The sequence below is a fragment of the Mesoplodon bidens genome (assembly GCF_964165515.1).
Source record: "Mesoplodon bidens genome assembly, chromosome: 18".
Lineage (NCBI taxonomy): Eukaryota > Metazoa > Chordata > Mammalia > Artiodactyla > Ziphiidae > Mesoplodon > Mesoplodon bidens.
In genome coordinates this window covers 57,819,872-57,835,276 of record NC_138175.1, presented here as the reverse complement: position 1 = coordinate 57,835,276, position 15,405 = coordinate 57,819,872, and the positions used below count along the sequence as shown (strand labels likewise).

Sequence of the window (15,405 nt, the reverse complement as noted above, 5' to 3'; positions counted from 1 at the left end):
GCCCGTCCCGCCCCGGCTCCGCCCCTCTCCCCGCCTGCGCGCCCGCGAGGTGCCCCTCCCCCCCGGGCCTGGCTCCGAAACGCGTCGGCTATTTCCGGACCGTAGAGGAAAGCCTCGGGAGCAGCAGCTACGGCTGCTTCCGAAAACACCCGAAGCGAGGGTTTCGCCGCCTTCCCAGGTTTTCGTAACTTTTCGGATATTAGCTCTTCAACGTTCAGATGTTTCCGTAGATCCTCGCGTTCTTCTGCACCCAGCCCCCTCTAAGAATTCGGCTTCTTCCGAAAATTCAAATTGTCTCAGTCTTTGACTGCTTGCGCAGATTCTCCCCGCTCTTCTCCGCCGGCCCTGTCCAAGCAATCGGCTACTTCCGACAATCCCAACCGTCCCAGACTTCGTCACTTTCCGAAGGTTTCCGGAGCTCGCCCTCAGACCCAGCCAGAGATTAATCTCGTTTCTAAACTTCGGCTCTTTCCGGAGATTCCAGGAGCACCCTCCTCCCCTCTCGGAGAACTTCGGCTCCTTCCGCCACCGCTTCGGGAAGGCTTCACTCACGAGAGATAGCTTCGACTTTTTCCGTCGGCACTTCGGCTCCTTCCGGCTCCGGGAACCGAAAAGGGAGGGAGGACAGAGGAGAGGTGGGTCAGGGGAAGGGAAACGGAGAAGGGGCAGGGTCCCGGCTCTCGGAACCTGGCTCTCCGGGTGGGGAAAGGGGAGGAAAAGAAGGGCTGATCTTGCGGAGGGCCTAAGAAGGTTGCGCGAGACAAAATCAGCCAGCGGGGTGAAGGGTGCGAGCGGCCGCTGCGGAGGTTGCCAGAGCGGCTTTGTGCGCCTGCGCAAGGGGGAAGAGGCGGGGCGCGAGGTGGGCTTCTGCGCCTGCGTAGAAGCCGGTCTGAGGCGAGGTTTCTCAGCTGTTCCGGAAGGGTGCCCGCTTCCCGAGCCCCCGGAGCGCGTGCGCGAGTCTTTCCCTTCCTCCAGGGAAGGTATTGCATTCCCGACCGTTAAGCAAGGCCGCCCTCTCCTGGTTGCCGTGGCAACCGCACAAGCGCGCCCGCCCCACCCGCTGCCGCGCAGGCGCAGCAGGTGACGTAGCGGACACTTCCGGGAGGCAGATAATTTCGCTTTTCCGCCTCCTGGCGGAAGCCTATGCTCAGAGATTCTCCGTTCCCCTCGTTGGCCGCCTCCGCCAGAGGTTTCTTTGAGTCCCGCCTCCTGCCGCCGTGCCTCTAGTCCAAGTAGCCCAGCGGGTAGTGCTCACGCCTTTTTTCCGGAGCTCTGCCCCTCCGAGTTCCCCAGGGCACAGCTCCTTCTCCCCTCCCACCCCTGCCTCCGGAGAGCTAATTACACCCTGTCTCCCCAACCTCCCCGTTTCCCGCCTGACCATCCGTGCCCCGGAACCCCTCAGAGCCTCCGTCACCGTCTTCGCGGCAACGGCCACCCCCTCCCAGGAAAAGGCCGGGTCCTAGTTTATTCCAAATTTTATCATCTTTTTAATTTAAATTCTCTTAATAATTATCTGTCTCACGTGGACTCGGGGCGGTCCCGGAACGCGGTTGGGGAGCTCCTTGCAGGGCGGGCAGGTGGGCCAGCCTCTCCTCGGGGTTGGGGGAGGCAACGGGGTATGTACAGTGCCCTCGCCCCGCAGTCCCGGCAGTTTTCCCAGGAGCAAGGGCCGGGTGACAGCAGGACGGTGCCGCTCAGGTGGGAGGGGGTGCCAGTGTCTAGGAAAGGGCAGAAACCGGCCCCTGGACAGTAGTTCTTCGACCGCCCCCACCCCAGGGAATGCGGAAGACGGGGAGGATGCTAGGAATGAGAGAGGCAAAGGGGCAGATCTATATACAGGAGACCCGGGAAGGGGGTGGCGGTCCGCAGGAGGGGAAGGAGAGAGGCACGCGCAAAACAGGCCACCCACCCGCCCCCATGCCCTCGTGAGGGTCCACCACTCCTACACACGCTTGACCAGTGCCGGGAGGGCGGAGGGGGAGGGAAAGAGGGGCCGGGGGCGTGTCCCGGGCCAGGTGGGGCGGGATCACCGCTTGAAGCGGTAAGTGATGGGAAGCAGCAGCTTGCTCTTCTTGAGGGCCTGCACCTTCTTGAGGGTCTCATCGTCCAGGGCCAGGAAGCAGCGGCGCGAGTACTCGAGCAGACGCTCCTTGGAGGGGTCGAACTCGCCCACCTCCGCCAGCTTCTCGGGGGCCACGATGAGCAACTCCGCGATGGGCGTGGTGAGCGCCACCGTGTTGCGGTCCACTCGGTGGTGCTCGAAGGCCCGAGACATGCTCTTCAGCTTCTGGAAGGTGCCCAGGATCTTCTTGTAGCGGCAGAGCACACCGTCGGCGTCCTTCACTGCACGGCCGAGGGGAGAGAGCGAGAGAGAGGCATTGGGGTGGGGGGGGCGGGCAGAGAGAGGAAGTGGGAAGGGGAAGCCGGAAGATCAGGAGGACAAAACAGAGAACGAGGAGAAGCAGTGAGAGTTACAAGAGGCGGAAGAAATGGAGACAGAAGTCGGACCAGAGGAAGATCAGAGAAGGCAAGCCCAGGGAGGGAGATGAGGAGGAAAAATGAAGGAGGGAGTGGGCTCAAGGGTGGAGTTCCCAGCCCACCTGGGCCATCGCCCCCTCCCCTGTTCCTGACAGGAGCCCAAGACTCAGGAAGGCCAAGGCCCAGGCGGCAGTGAGGGTGGACACAGATTTCAGGATTGTAAACCAGGACCACACGTGGAGGCCGGGACACACAACCAGGTCTGGTCTGTTTGCTGATGGGGAGACCAAGGCTTGGGAGGACAAGGGGGAGCTCCTTGGAGGTCACACATTAAGTCCCCGGCCCAGAGCCCCAGAGCCCCCACCCCCTGCGCCTCGCTTACCCCGCTGCCTCTCCCGGGCCTTGGGCTTCCCGAAGCGCCTCCGGCCAGTGCCCCCTTTCTGCTGCTGCCGCTTCCGCTCCCCGTTACTGCCTTGTGCAGACGCTCCGCTGAGTGAGGAGGCAGCCGACTCGGGGTCTGAGGCCTCGCCCCCAGCCCCGCCTCTGCCGTCCCCCTCAGCCCGCCGGGGCCCAGGCTTCAGCCGGCAGTGGTCCTCTGGAGAGGTGAGAGGAGACACGCGCATGCGTGAACTTCACGACCAGGAGGGAGGGAGGAGGAGTCGGCCAGGTGGGGTCGGACAGCACGTCACACAGGTCCCCAGGAAGGGGTCCCCAAGGAGGGGACAGGCAGGAAGTGCACTATAGATGCTGAAGTTCCACAAGCAGCTGGGATTTGGGGACAGAGATCCCAAATCTCTGTGGGGTGGGGCACGGGCTGAGGATGCCCACTCCTCAACTTGGTGGCAAGAGGTCTGGGGGAGGGGCCCAGTGGACCAAGACAGTCCCGGGAACCTCGGGACAGTCTGTGACTTTGTGGGGTTCCCACGGTGGAGGAGGGGTGTTCTGGGGACCCAGTGAGGCCTGTATAAGCGGGGAGGCAGGCAAAGCCTGGGTGGGGGTGGGAGTGCAGACCCAGAGGGAAACCTTAGTCTCTGGGTCTAGTGCGCTGGGAAAGGCAGGCGCCCACCCTCACCCAGACAGAGGAAGCAGCGGGGGTTCTGATGCAGGGCCCTCCGAAGGGTGGGTTTGGAGGTCCAGTGTTGGGGTTCCCACCGAGTAAATCCAGAAGCCCCTAGGCCTGACCATCCTTGGTAGGTTCCCATCAGCGTGGGTGGATGGTGGGAGGCCCAGCAACCCAGGCTAGAGGTGGCTCAACAGCAGAGGGGTCCTCAGTAAAGTAGGTATTGAAAAAAACACAGGCCCCTTGCCCAGACTTTCAGCTGACTTCACAGACAGGGAAGCGGAAGCTTTTGAGGGAGCCACAGCCAGGGGCTGAACGGCAGGAAGGGGAGAGGACAGGCTGGACCCACCAACACAGCTAAAGGTTTGGCAGAGAAAAGCCCTATAAGGGAAGGGGAGGGGTCAGTGTTCAGAATACATGGACAAGCAGGGCACAGTGTCCTCTCCATCAGCAGAAGGACTCAAGCAGGAAGGAAGCTGGGCTTGGAGCCCCAGAGATGGCCACAGGTGCAAGGAGAGGGCAAAAATGACAGGTCCCCCTGAGCCACCAGAGGATGAGTGTGGGTAAGAAGGGTCCTGTGTCCCTGAGGAGGGCCGCGCTGGGTGCCGGGGCCCAGGAGTGAGATGGGGAGGGGACTGGCGGCCTCACCTGCATCCATGCGGGCAGAGGAGATGAACTTGTCCAGCTGACACCGCAAGAAGTCCCTCTCCTCCTCCAGGTCCTCAATGCGCTTCTGCAGCCATGAGTTCCTCTCCAGGGCCATGTGCAGCTGGGCCCTGACACCGTTCATCAGGGCCACAGTCGGGGACGCAGCCTCCGGAGGCTCTAGGGACAGCAGAGGACCCTGGTCGACCCCAGGCCTCAGGGCCCTGCACCCCCGCCTGACTCAAGTCCCCCTTCAACCAACTCACCCTCGAAGCTTCCCTGAGAGGGGCTCAAACTGTAAAAGATCTGTGGGTCTAGGTGGGGCGTCTCGTCGAAGGGGATGGAAATCTCGAAGGCCTCGTTGTCCTTCTTCACTGGAAAAGAGAGGCCGGGGTCACCCCAGGGAAGTCCCAAGGAGCCATGGACCAGCCCCCAACCACGCAGCCCTGGAGAGGAAAGGGCAGGGACAACGGGCAGCAGCTGTGGGACCAAGGGTGGAGCAAGGTCCAGTTCCTCACCTGTCCTCCTCCGGCTAATGTTGCGCTCATTCATGGTGCGGCCTCCTGCGGACCCCAGCAGCTGAGAGCCTCAGGGGCACTGGACAGAAACAGCAGCCACAGATGAAGGAACACAGACGGACTCCTCGGGGACATCCCGGGGGAGCTGGGGCTCACGACTGCGGGAGGGTGTGCTGAGGGCCAGGACTCCTGGGTCTGATGGAGGAGGGGACCCAGACCCCTCAGGACTGAGGGAGGACCCCTGGGGTTACAAACTCCTCGACTCTAGAGAACGCGGGTGCTGGAAGAAGGAGGACCGGTGGGGTCGACAGAGCAGGCGCATCCTGGCCGAAATAGGACAGACCCTCATCACGGGTCGCCTCGGGGCCAAAGAAGTGAGAGGTGCGGGGGAGGGAGAGTGCACCCCAACTTCCAGGCGCAGGGTGGGGGCCCAAGCCACGAGCCGCGCCTCGCCACCCCCGGGCACCCCACGCACTCGCGTGGGCGATCAAGGCCTAGCACCCGTTGGGGAGCTGGGCGCGTGCGCAGTGCGGGGGAAGGTCATGAGTGGGGATGCGCCCCCGCCCCCGCCCTTTGTCCCGCGGGTGGGAGGGGGAGCGACGGTGGCAAGTGGTCTCAGCGCGGGATGCACCTGGCCGCAGGTGCCGACACGGCCACCACCACCCCCACGGCCCGCAGGTGCCCGGGGTCGGACTGGCCGGGGCCCCACGCTCACCCACCCGCGCGCGGAATCCGGCCCGAGGACCGGCGGCAGCGGCGGCGGCGGCGCCCATGCCCGGCGCCGGGGAGCGTCTGCAAAGAATAACGGGGAGCGGAGGGAAGCGACTGCACACCCGCGGGCAGGGCGGCAGAGGCGGCGAGTCTCGGAGCCGGGCAATGGGAGAGGTAGGGACGCCAGGACCGCCCGGTGCGCCAGTTGGCGTGCCTCCTCCTGGAGTCCCCGGCCCCAGAAGAGGCCGGCCGTTTGCGGCGGAGGCCGGGGCCGCACTTGCGCGATGGCCCCTTGCAGCACTCCCCCGCCCTTGGCGAAGCTTGGGCAGGGAACGTCACGAATTTCCCAATTCCTAGAGAGCTGGCAGCTCCGGGGGTCCCCAGGGGTGGGGGAGTGGGGGGTGACGACGCGCCGAGTCCGGCCCGGGAGAGGCGGGGAAATGTAGGAAACAGCTGGGAAAGTTGAAGCACAGGGAGGATCCCCTTAAGAGGTACCCTGGGAACTGGCCAGTGTGGACCCCTGCAACCCGCTCGGCTCCTTTGCTCCTTCACCTCCCACTGGGCTTCAGCACAGCCAGACCCCAGGGTTCTCAGGGTCATGGGGTAGGGAGATTTACTCCTCCCCGAAAATAAAGGCCTAGAAACCACTCCCCACCCCCGCACCGTCACCCCCGTGTTGTTAAGAGCTGGCTTTGGAACATCCAGACCTAGATCCCAGTCCTGGCCGCTCCTTCACAGCCTCAGTCTACCTGTAAAGTGGGGAGATTATAATTCCTTTTAGGTTTGTTGTGGGTATATAGGATGATAGGACACGCAGAACGCTCAACTCAGCGCCTGACCGCAGTGAGAGCTCAAGACAGGGCACTGTTACTGTTATCTGAAGTCAGATGGTGGGAAGCTCTTTCCCTCTCTGGGAAGTAGAGACAGATGATTTTTTTCCTCCACCCAAAAAGAGGTCGGAAGAAGAAATGAGGCCCAGCACAGTGCCTGGCACAAATCCGACACGCAAGGAAAATTCATTGAGAAGGCAGATGTTTATTCAGCTTCTGGCCCAGCTCCACCTGCCTCTCCTCCCATTCTCAGGTAGCTTCCATGCTCTGGAATTTCTGCCAGCCCTTATGAGAGCAGTGCTTTAACCCTGCAGCGGGAGAACCTAAATGTTTGCGCCACCTAGAAAGTGTCACTCTCCCCTCCTACCCACTTCACACTACAGATAAATTGCAGCCTCAGTCAAAACGTCCAGGGGGAGGCACCTGCCCTAGATCCGTGTTTTTCAAACTACAGGTTCACGCGCAGATAATATGGTAGAATGAAATCTGGAATTGGCAGTCAAAAAAAAAAAGTAGATGCAGAGATCTGCACGTGGCAGAGGTAACTACTGTTAAACCTTTGTTTTGCATATATTGTGTATCTATACGGGGTTGCCATACAAAATGTTTCTTACAATGGATCATGGTTTAAAAAAAAAGAAATATCTAGAAACACTCGGCCTATAGGACACAGGTGGTCAGGAGCCAAGCTAGGACAAACCCCAGTGCAGGCCAACCCTCCCAGGCAAGCCAAGGCCCAAGCGGGCCAGGCACTTGCTCAGTCTCTGTGCTAGGCCTTCGGCAGAGACACGGTCCCCCAAAACCTCACACGCTCAAAGTGGAACCCGTGTTTAGTGAGTGTCCAGTCTCAGACCCTGGCTGGGGAGTGGGAAGCAGGTCTGGGGCCCCTTCCCCCAGCATCGCAGGGGGGCCTCAGCAAGATACTGCAGATTCCTGATGGCCCCCAACCACGGGTTTTCAGGCCCGAGAACTTCCACACACAGCACTCTGCTCCCTACCCCTCCAGTCAGGGCTCCGCCGTGGACTCGCTGATGTCTCTGAGGTTAGAGGACTCCACTCTGTACATGGGAGGTCTTCTTCCCATCCTTATCTCCAAAACACTGAGGACCCGAAGATTACTCCTCAAGGCAGGGCTCAGCCTCCCCACGGCGGGGTCCTGTGTTTGTGTCCAGGGCCCCCGCAGCCCAGCCTCTGGCGCTCCCGGCTGTCTGAGGGCGACGGGAGTCCACGCTCCCCCCCAGAATCCCATGGTACCTGAGGTACCCGCAGCCTGGCTCAGGGATGCTTCCACCGAGCGTGCTTCTGCAGCGTGTTCTGCTCCATAAATCGGCGTGGGCAGTGCGGGCACTGGTAGGGGCGCTCGCCGGAGTGGACCCGGCTGTGCTGGGCCAGCTCGCCCGCCTCTCGGAAGCGGCGAGGGCAGAGCGGGCAGCCGTGGGGCCGCCCGCCACCCGCCCGGTGAATGGAATGGTGCCGCGCCAGGTGGCTGGCCCGCTTGAATGCCTTCCCGCAGGTGTCACACTCAAAGGGCTTGACCTCCGAGTGGGTGATGCTGTGTCGCTGAAGGTAAGACATGTACTCGAAGACCCGGGAGCACACTGGGCAGCTGTAGCACTTTTTCTGAGCCGAAGCCCCATCGGGCCCGGACTCTCTCTGAGACTCCTCGTCCACCAGCACAGTGTACGGGACGCCCTGGGTGTCTATGAGCAGGTAGTGGTTGGGCCTCGAAGGGGACGAAGTCTGGGGACATCCTGTGGAAGAGGAAGGTCCAGGTTCTGGGGACCCGCCTGTCCGAGGGGGAGGCGCCTCCATGGCCTCAGCGGAGGGAAGCGCCAGGGGCTGGGGGCAGGGGGACGGCAGCACCAGCATCCGGAGGGGTGACTGAGGCCTGGTGGAGGGGAGAGAGGATGAGAAGGTTACAGTAGAGGAGGGAAGCTCAGACCCACGGGCTCTGTTCTCCCCTCTCTATGTAACCTACTCAGGAATTCTGCAACCCCCATCCCCCATCTCCTCTCCAGTCCTTTGGCCCTGAACTCTGTGACCCTCTGTAAGGCTCCTACGCACCCCCTCCTTGAAAAACCTCTCCGACTCTGTTCCACCACCGACTGTACGCACAGGCTCTCTTTATCTTTCCGCTTTGTGCCCCCCTCAGGTCACAGGTTGCCCGCAGGCCCCACCTAATAGACCTCCAGGCCTCTCCCTTGTCTACGCCACTGATCCCAGTCTGGGGGTCAGTCCATCCTACATTTTCCACCAAGAAGCACTTCCTACCCCCTCTATATGCGCTCAGATCTTCTCAAATGGGCTGTCACTTTGGGAACCCCATTTCCTAACCCGCCCACCTCCCCTCGCCCGGCTACCTGCTGGTTCTCTCCAGTCCGCGCCCATCCACCCCCCAGTCCTGGCAGTGTCCCAGCGCCCTCTAGGGTTCCACCCGCGGCCCGGGCCTTCAAGCTTCTCTACGCAAGTTCTCGGCAGCGCCCCCTCCGAGCCGTCGGAACAGCCCCTCCCGCCCAGCGCACAGGTACCCGCTCACCCGGCCCCGCCCCTCCCTACGGCCCGCTCCGGCTCCCTCCCGCCTCCCGGCCCCCGTACCCGGTGCAGCAGCCTCTCGGGTCCGGGCGACTCCGGAACGGCCCCGGGCTACTCCCGTGGTTGAGGATGGCGGCGGGTCGGTGGCCTCAGGGTGTCCCCCCAGAGCTGGCGGCGCCGGGTAAGGGGAGAGACCAGGGTAAAGAGAAGAGGGTCCCGGGGAGGGCGGTGGGGGCGGGGCGCCTGGGCCTTCGGGAAACGGCTCCGGCCAGAAACACAGGCCGAGATGAAGGTTCCCAGGTGCTTATGGTCCGGTTTCCATCCCCCAACCCCGCTGCCTGCTTCACCCTGTCCGCCCCCACACGCAAATAAGAGCCCTAAAATGGAGTGCGGAATGTTTATTGAGTAAAGGGTGAGGGTGGTGGGTGGAAATGGAGCGACACAGAAATAAGCCAGACCGTGCCCGTGCTTTTGTCAAATCTTCCACGCAGACAACCGTTCACCACTTCGGAGCAGACAACCAGGGCTCAGAGAGGTTACGCCGCTTGCAAAGGCTCACACAGCACAGCTGGGCGGAAACTGGGCTCCGACTGGCTCCCAGGCACGGGGAGGGGCAACGACTTGGTCTACATCACACAGCTAGAGAGGGAGGGAAGAAGGAATGTTTCTCCCTTTAGATAGTTGGGGAAACTGAGGCCCAGGGTAAGGCAGTAACCTCAGCGGAGTAAGGGAATGTGTGTGGGAGTGACGCTGTGTGGGTCAGACGTGGTGGCCCAGAGAGGGGCCGGGCAGCACAGGCCGGGTCTGTAACTTAGTGGAGGCGCACGTGCTGCGCCAGCTCCGCTGCGTCCTGGAAGCGGCGTGGGCAGAGCGGGCAGGTGTGCGGTGGGCCGGCGCGGGCACGGTGCGTGGCACGGTGCCGCGACAGGTGGCTGGAACGCTTGAAGGCCTTGCCGCAGGCGCCGCACGTGAAGGGCTTGAGGTCCGAGTGCGACACGCGGTGGCTCTGCAGCCGCAAAGGGCTGGCAAAGACCCGGGCGCACTCAGGGCAGCTGTAGCCCTTGCGAGGGCCTGGCTCTCCAGGAGGTGCCTCGCGCTGTGGCGGGCCCCGGGGCTCCTCCTCCAACTGCACCGTGTACGTGTAGGGGACCCCGTTGGCGTCGATGAGCAGGTGACGGCCCAGCCGCGGGGGTCGGGGCCCCGCCGCCGAGGAAGGAGTGGAGGAAGGGCCTTCCGTCTTGGGGAAAGGGGGAGCCTTGGGGGGCGGCGGGTCCATGGTCTCCGGAGAGGAGGACCGAGGGTGGGGTGGCCGCGGCGGCAGCAGCAGCATCTGGAGCGGCAGCTGGGAGCGGCGGAGGGGAGAGAAGTTAAAATCGCCACTTCCTGGGGAGAGTGTACCAATTCTCACTGCTTGTTACCCTCTCTGTACCACTGGCCTACCTTCCCTACAAAAAAAAAAAAAGAAACGGCTTCTAGGCCAGATCGCTCTACTTGCATCAAGCAACTTCAGGGGCTTCTACAACTAAGCTCAGCATCTCAGGGCCCCGACCTGCCTTTCCTCCCGGGTCCTCCTCTCATCCCCCAGCTGGACCAGAGGGCTTCACCCAGCCACTTCCCTCCTCCTCCACCCCAAAAGCCAATCAATTTCCAACCCTATTTTCCCCTTTACATCTTCATAGCCTCTTTCATGTCACGCCAGGGCTCTTGCCTCCAGAATTTCTCTAATGGGTCGCTTCCTCTTCTTCCTAGCCCCAGCTCAGGTTGCATCCTCTCCCCCACCCCCAGGACCACCGCAGCAGCCTTTCCTTGGCCTCCAGACCCTCCTAGATCTCCATCCCCACTAGGTTCCCTGGAAGGCCTCCCATCTCTGGATACGGCTGTAGCCTCTCTTAATTTCCTCTCTAGGTACATCCCCGGAGCCCCACTAACCCAATTCCCCACTCTTCACCCAGGGCTCCTCTATCCTGTTCCTACATTTAGCACCTTAAGGTTTCAACATCCTCTCCCATTACCTAACCTGTCCTCGAAACTTCAGGTATGCCTACCTAGGACGTCTCAACTGCCGGCCTTCTACGTAGCCCACGGTCCATGAACTTTGCCACCTGCTACATCTCCACCCAAGGGTCCCTCTGTCTCCCCAGCCCCCAGGTATAAGCCACTGACATCTTTGCTGTTCCTCTCTATATCCCTCGGGGCCTCCTCACTCCCCGTGACACACACCAGGGCCCCGGAGTCCCTCTCCCAAGCCCCCTTCTCCCTCTCTTCTGCATGCATCTGGCATCTTTATGTCCCCATTCCTATCCCTGCTGTACCCAGCACAGCGCCTCCACCCCGCTTCTCTGCTCCTCTTCCTTCTGTAACCCCAGGGCCCCTGTGTCCCCCTTTCCGCTACGCCCCCAGGAACCCCTCGCTCCCGCACTCCCTCCTGCCTGTCCCCCGAGCCCCGGCTCCTTCCCCGCCGTGCCCCAGCCCCACCCCCATCCCCGTTATCACCAGCCCCTCCCCCAGCCCTGCCCGGCCTCACGCCGTCCCGGAGCCAGGCTCCTCCCTCCATCCCGGCCCCCGTACCCGGTGCAGTGGCTTCTCGGGTCCGGAGGAGCAAGCCGAGGTCCCGAGCGGCCCGGGCTTCCCCTCGCGAGTGCCGGCGGCGGCGGGACCGAGGCTTGGGGGAGCTCCGGGCCGGCGGCGCCGGGGACGCGGGCGCGGGGGGCGCGGGGGCGCGAGGGGCGGCGGCGTCCCTGAGAAAGGGCGCCGGCTGGAAACGCGCGCGCCGCAAAGAAGGTTCCGCCGCCCCAGAGCCCGCCGCTCTGACGGCCCGCTTTTTTTGAGTATCTAGGGATCGCGAGAAAGGAGAGGGGCCGAGCGCGCGGGAACCACACAGCCCGCCCCCTGCCCCCCCGCTCCCTTCCCACCCCCTATGGGAACAGTTCGTTCTCTGAGACAGAGATTGATTAGGAGACGGGGCTACGCGAGGATGACTTTGCCCTAAGTCCCACAAGCAACGGGCGCGCTCACTCCGTCCTCTTCGCACTGGCCGACCCGCCTGCATCCCCTTCCAAACGAGGAACAGAGCGGGAAGAGGGAAGTTTCTGTCGGCTGGGCAAATGGGGAGCCCGAGAGCCCGAGAGGGCCAAACCTTGCCAGATGCAGAGGTGGGCAAGAGTGGCTCTTCCCATCGAGGAAGGGGGAGACTGAGGCGCAAGGAGCAGCACCAACACTGTCTGGGTGGTGTCGGCACAAAGCGCGGTGGGCCCGACGCTCCCGCGCGCAGAGAGGAAACCGAGGTCCGGCGGCCGCGTCCTGGTGCAGGAGCGCGTTGACCAGAGAGGGTCAGGGCAGCCAGGCCAGATCCGGAACCTAGTGCGGCGGTCGGCGCCGGACCACGCCAGGTGGCCAGAGCGCTGGAAGGCTCTGCTGGGGCAGGCGGCGCACGCGGAAGGTTGGAACGTCGAGTGCAGCGCCGGGGGTCGCCCGCAGCTCGTCCTCCAGCTGCGCGGTGAACTAGGAGCGAATGCTGCGCGTGTCCACGAGCAGGTCGTGGCGTGGGGGGAACCAGAGGGGGGGCGGCCGCTGCAGCTGGGGTCACTGAAGGCAGAGAACCGGCGTTAAGGTCGCGCCCAGACCAATGACCCCGGCTTGGCCAGAGGTGCGTCCGAGAAAGCTGCCGAAAAGAACTTTCTGGGATGATGAAAAAGTTCTATGATCTGCGCGTTGTCCACTGGGACAGCCACTAGCCGCGTGAGGCTATTGCTCATTAGAAATGTGGCTAGGGCTTGAGGACCTGAATTTTAAATGGCATTTAATTTCTCTTAATTTAAATCTAAATCTAACCGCTGCCCACCTTACGGTACAGCTCCTAAACCACCCTCAACCAGTTGCAAACTGGAGACCCGCGGGCCAGAGAGGGCACAGTTATATTTGGTTTGGATCACAGATATGTCTTAATGTTTTACTGGGCAATATTTAAAAAGCCAGAAAATGCACACATAAATTGCCAGCCATGGAAAAAAGTCTCTAGATGGGGCAACAGTAAACTGAAACTGATGAAGCCTTCTTAGAAAACCTTCAAGGAACCTCCAAGTGACCCAACAACTGTGATCTTAAGGCTTCAATGAAAGATCCTCCAGAACTGTACTGTCTTAAAGGGCAGCCACTGGCCACAGATAGCTCTTGAGCGTTTGGCATGTGTCCGGTCTGAACTGAGATGTGTCGTAAATGCAAGACACCTAAAAGATTCTGAAGACTGAGTATGAAAAGAGTGTAAAGTATCTCATGAATGACTTTTATGTTGATAACATTTAGAAATGACACTCGGTATACTGACTGGGTTAAGTATGTTATTAAATTAATTTCAGCTGTTCCCCTGCACTTTTTAAAGCATGGCTCACTCCTGGAAACTGTTGTCCTAGAGGTTCTTCCTCTTTTGTAATTTTATGGGGTGGGGGGCAGTAGGGAGAGTGGAAACCGGTGAACTGAGAGGGTGTGCACAGTTTAAAGGGGTAACTACACCTTCTGTCTACACCAGGCTTCTCAACTTTGGCACTACTGACATTTTGGGGCTGGATCATTCTTTGTTATGGGGGGCTGTCCTGTACGTTGTAGGATGTGGAGCAGCATCCCTGGCCTCCAGGCTTCGGATGCCAGAAGCACCGTCTCCCACCCCTCAATCCCACTCCCACCCAGCTGTGACAAGAGACTTGGCCAAATGTCCCTCCCCCAGGGGGCGACACAGATCCTGGGCTACACAGACAACTACCACAGGAGTCTCCCACCCAGATCCCTTTCTTGAGTTTCAGACCCATGAAACTTGCTTTGTCCATGAGAGCCACGCCCACCCCACCCCACCCCACCCCACCCCGAACTCTGGAAATAATGACAAGGACCAACGTTTATTGGGCCCTTCCTATGGTGCCAGCCATCGCTAAATGCACTGAACCCTCAGAGCAGACCCAGGAGGGAGGTGCCATGCAGATACCTATTTTATAGATGAGGAAACAGAAGCTCCGAGAGGTCATGTGATTGAGACTGAGGTCATACGTCCGCTGGACAGCACGTGCTTCTAACTGACCCCTGAGTCAGAGCTCATGGCCACTGTCTGCAAGCTCCTCATGCTTCTCCCCAACCCACTGCCGCCACCGCCCCAGCTCACCATGACAGCCTCCCCACCCCCCCAGTCCCTTCTCTCTATGGCAACACTGCAGCAGTATAATTACGCTAACCCGCAGAATCACGTCATCACCTGACCTAAAACCCTCCTTGCTGCACTTGGAATAAAACTCAGAAGCTGCCGTCACCACATTGCCGCCCAGCCCACCTGGCCCACTTCCAGGGCCTTGTGTTTGCTGTTCTGCCCTCTGGAATATTCCTCCCAGCCCCTCACAAGGACACACCCCTTTCTGGCCATTCAGGCCTCAACTCGAGTGATCCTTCATCACTGAAGCGGCTGCTGCTTGTATCAGAGCTCAAGTTGGTGAGCAGGTGAGGCCATCCCCTCCGCCTCTCGTACTGCCGTCCGTAGTGGTCTCGCTCGTTTCTGGATTTGCTACTTTACCGCCTGCTTTTCCCGCTCCGTCCTAGGCAACATTCTACCCTCAGAACCTAGCAAAGGTCTGGGGAGAGGGTCGGGGCTCGGTTCAATATTGGTTGAATGAATGAATTCAGTCACCCCGTCCAAAGGTAAAGCATTACCTACCCCCCACCAAAACAAAAAGCCTTGCTTCTCTCTTGGGACAGGATCATGATGAAGCCCCGCAGCCACACCAGTCTGGAACCTCTAACGTCCTCATCCCCCCCCACTTCTACACGCCCCAAAGCCAGAGGCGCCAGGTTCCGTCCCGCCCCCACCCTCAACGTCCCCCTCTGCTCCCCAAGCCCCAGCTCTGGCCCCTCCTTCCTGCCCAGGGCCCCTGCACCAGCCTTCTCCCTGCTATCTTGGTCCCCAGTACTGCCCCCGCCCTCCTTGACACTCTTCTCACAGCTGTCTCATATGTAACCTCTGCACAAAATCTTGTCACGGCCCCCGTGACCCTCAGGACCAAGTCCCCAGGTTCCTCACCCTGGGATTTGAAGCCCTTCATGAAGTGGCCCAGCCAATCCACCTCATCCCAGCCCCACATAGCATCTCACAGCCCCCTAATGGGACCTAGGGACGTGGCCCTAGGAAAGCACTCCAGCCAATAACTCACACCCGCAAAGGAAAGGCTCCCACCTCGTGTTCCAGCCCTACCCCCGCAATTAAAAAAGAATCAAAACTAACGAACGTTATCTGCACCTGTCTCAGCAGGCACCACCAGTTGCTATAAAGAAGTGATGGAGTGGTAGGCGCTACCTTCGTATTAGGTGAGTTTGCAGCTCACCTGATAAGGATGTTTCATTCTATCCCATCTTACAGATTGGGAAACTGAGTTCCAGAATGGTATGGTGATCTATCTCAGGCTATAAACAGAGGCTGTGGCAGAGTCAGGGATTCAGCAAGAGACTCCTGTTTCTCACCCCTGGCCAGGATGGCTGGGAACCACAAGCCATTCCCTATTTCAGGATGAGGAAACTGAGGCCCAGAGTGGCAGCCTCAGGTCACACAGCAAGTAAACAGTGAGGCCAAACCCCCAGCCTCTACCTTCTGTACCAGAAA

General features: G+C 60.9%; 3 protein-coding genes and 1 long non-coding RNA gene across 11 annotated transcripts; 1 reads left to right on the top strand and 3 right to left on the bottom strand.

Annotated features, from left to right (window-relative positions):
- Positions 1-1,463: 1,463 nt before the first annotated feature.
- On the bottom strand, positions 1,464-5,785 carry CCDC106 (coiled-coil domain containing 106). Of its 3 annotated transcripts, XM_081217442.1 has the most exons (6): positions 5,421-5,772; positions 4,702-4,780; positions 4,450-4,557; positions 4,187-4,363; positions 2,861-3,073; positions 1,464-2,343 (listed from the first exon to the last, which is right to left on the bottom strand). In XM_081217442.1, exons 2-6 carry the CDS (start codon positions 4,733-4,735, stop codon positions 2,027-2,029), a joined length of 849 nt encoding a protein of 282 aa, XP_081073568.1. In that variant the 5' UTR covers positions 4,736-4,780; positions 5,421-5,772; the 3' UTR covers positions 1,464-2,026. The 3 variants fall into 3 exon arrangements, with proteins under 3 accessions (XP_081073568.1, XP_081073567.1, XP_081073566.1); XM_081217441.1 differs by having other exon boundaries at positions 4,450-4,780; positions 5,417-5,785; XM_081217440.1 differs by having other exon boundaries at positions 4,450-4,780; positions 5,421-5,785.
- LOC308606500 lies at positions 2,956-4,456 on the top strand. Its single transcript, XR_014013833.1, has 3 exons — positions 2,956-3,081; positions 3,990-4,101; positions 4,257-4,456. It is a non-coding gene; the product is annotated as an uncharacterized lncRNA (long non-coding RNA).
- A 177-nt stretch (positions 5,786-5,962) lies between the features above and the next one.
- On the bottom strand, positions 5,963-15,206 carry ZNF581 (zinc finger protein 581). Of its 5 annotated transcripts, none has more exons than XM_081217444.1 (2): positions 15,131-15,206; positions 5,963-8,130 (listed from the first exon to the last, which is right to left on the bottom strand). In XM_081217444.1, the coding sequence occupies exon 2, from the start codon at positions 8,109-8,111 to the stop codon at positions 7,518-7,520; it is 594 nt and encodes a 197-aa protein (XP_081073570.1). In that variant the 5' UTR covers positions 8,112-8,130; positions 15,131-15,206; the 3' UTR covers positions 5,963-7,517. The 5 variants fall into 5 exon arrangements, with proteins under 5 accessions (XP_081073570.1, XP_081073572.1, XP_081073569.1 ...); XM_081217446.1 differs by lacking the exon at positions 15,131-15,206 and adding an exon at positions 15,046-15,089; XM_081217443.1 differs by lacking the exon at positions 15,131-15,206 and adding an exon at positions 8,838-9,087.
- ZNF580 (zinc finger protein 580) lies at positions 9,159-15,196 on the bottom strand. 2 transcript variants are annotated; one of them, XM_081217448.1, is made up of 2 exons: positions 15,131-15,196; positions 9,159-10,116 (listed from the first exon to the last, which is right to left on the bottom strand). In XM_081217448.1, the coding sequence occupies exons 1-2, from the start codon at positions 15,146-15,148 to the stop codon at positions 9,586-9,588; spliced, it is 549 nt and encodes a 182-aa protein (XP_081073574.1). In that variant the 5' UTR covers positions 15,149-15,196; the 3' UTR covers positions 9,159-9,585. The 2 variants fall into 2 exon arrangements, with proteins under 2 accessions (XP_081073574.1, XP_081073575.1); XM_081217449.1 differs by lacking the exon at positions 15,131-15,196 and adding an exon at positions 11,343-13,470.
- Positions 15,207-15,405: the final 199 nt, after the last annotated feature.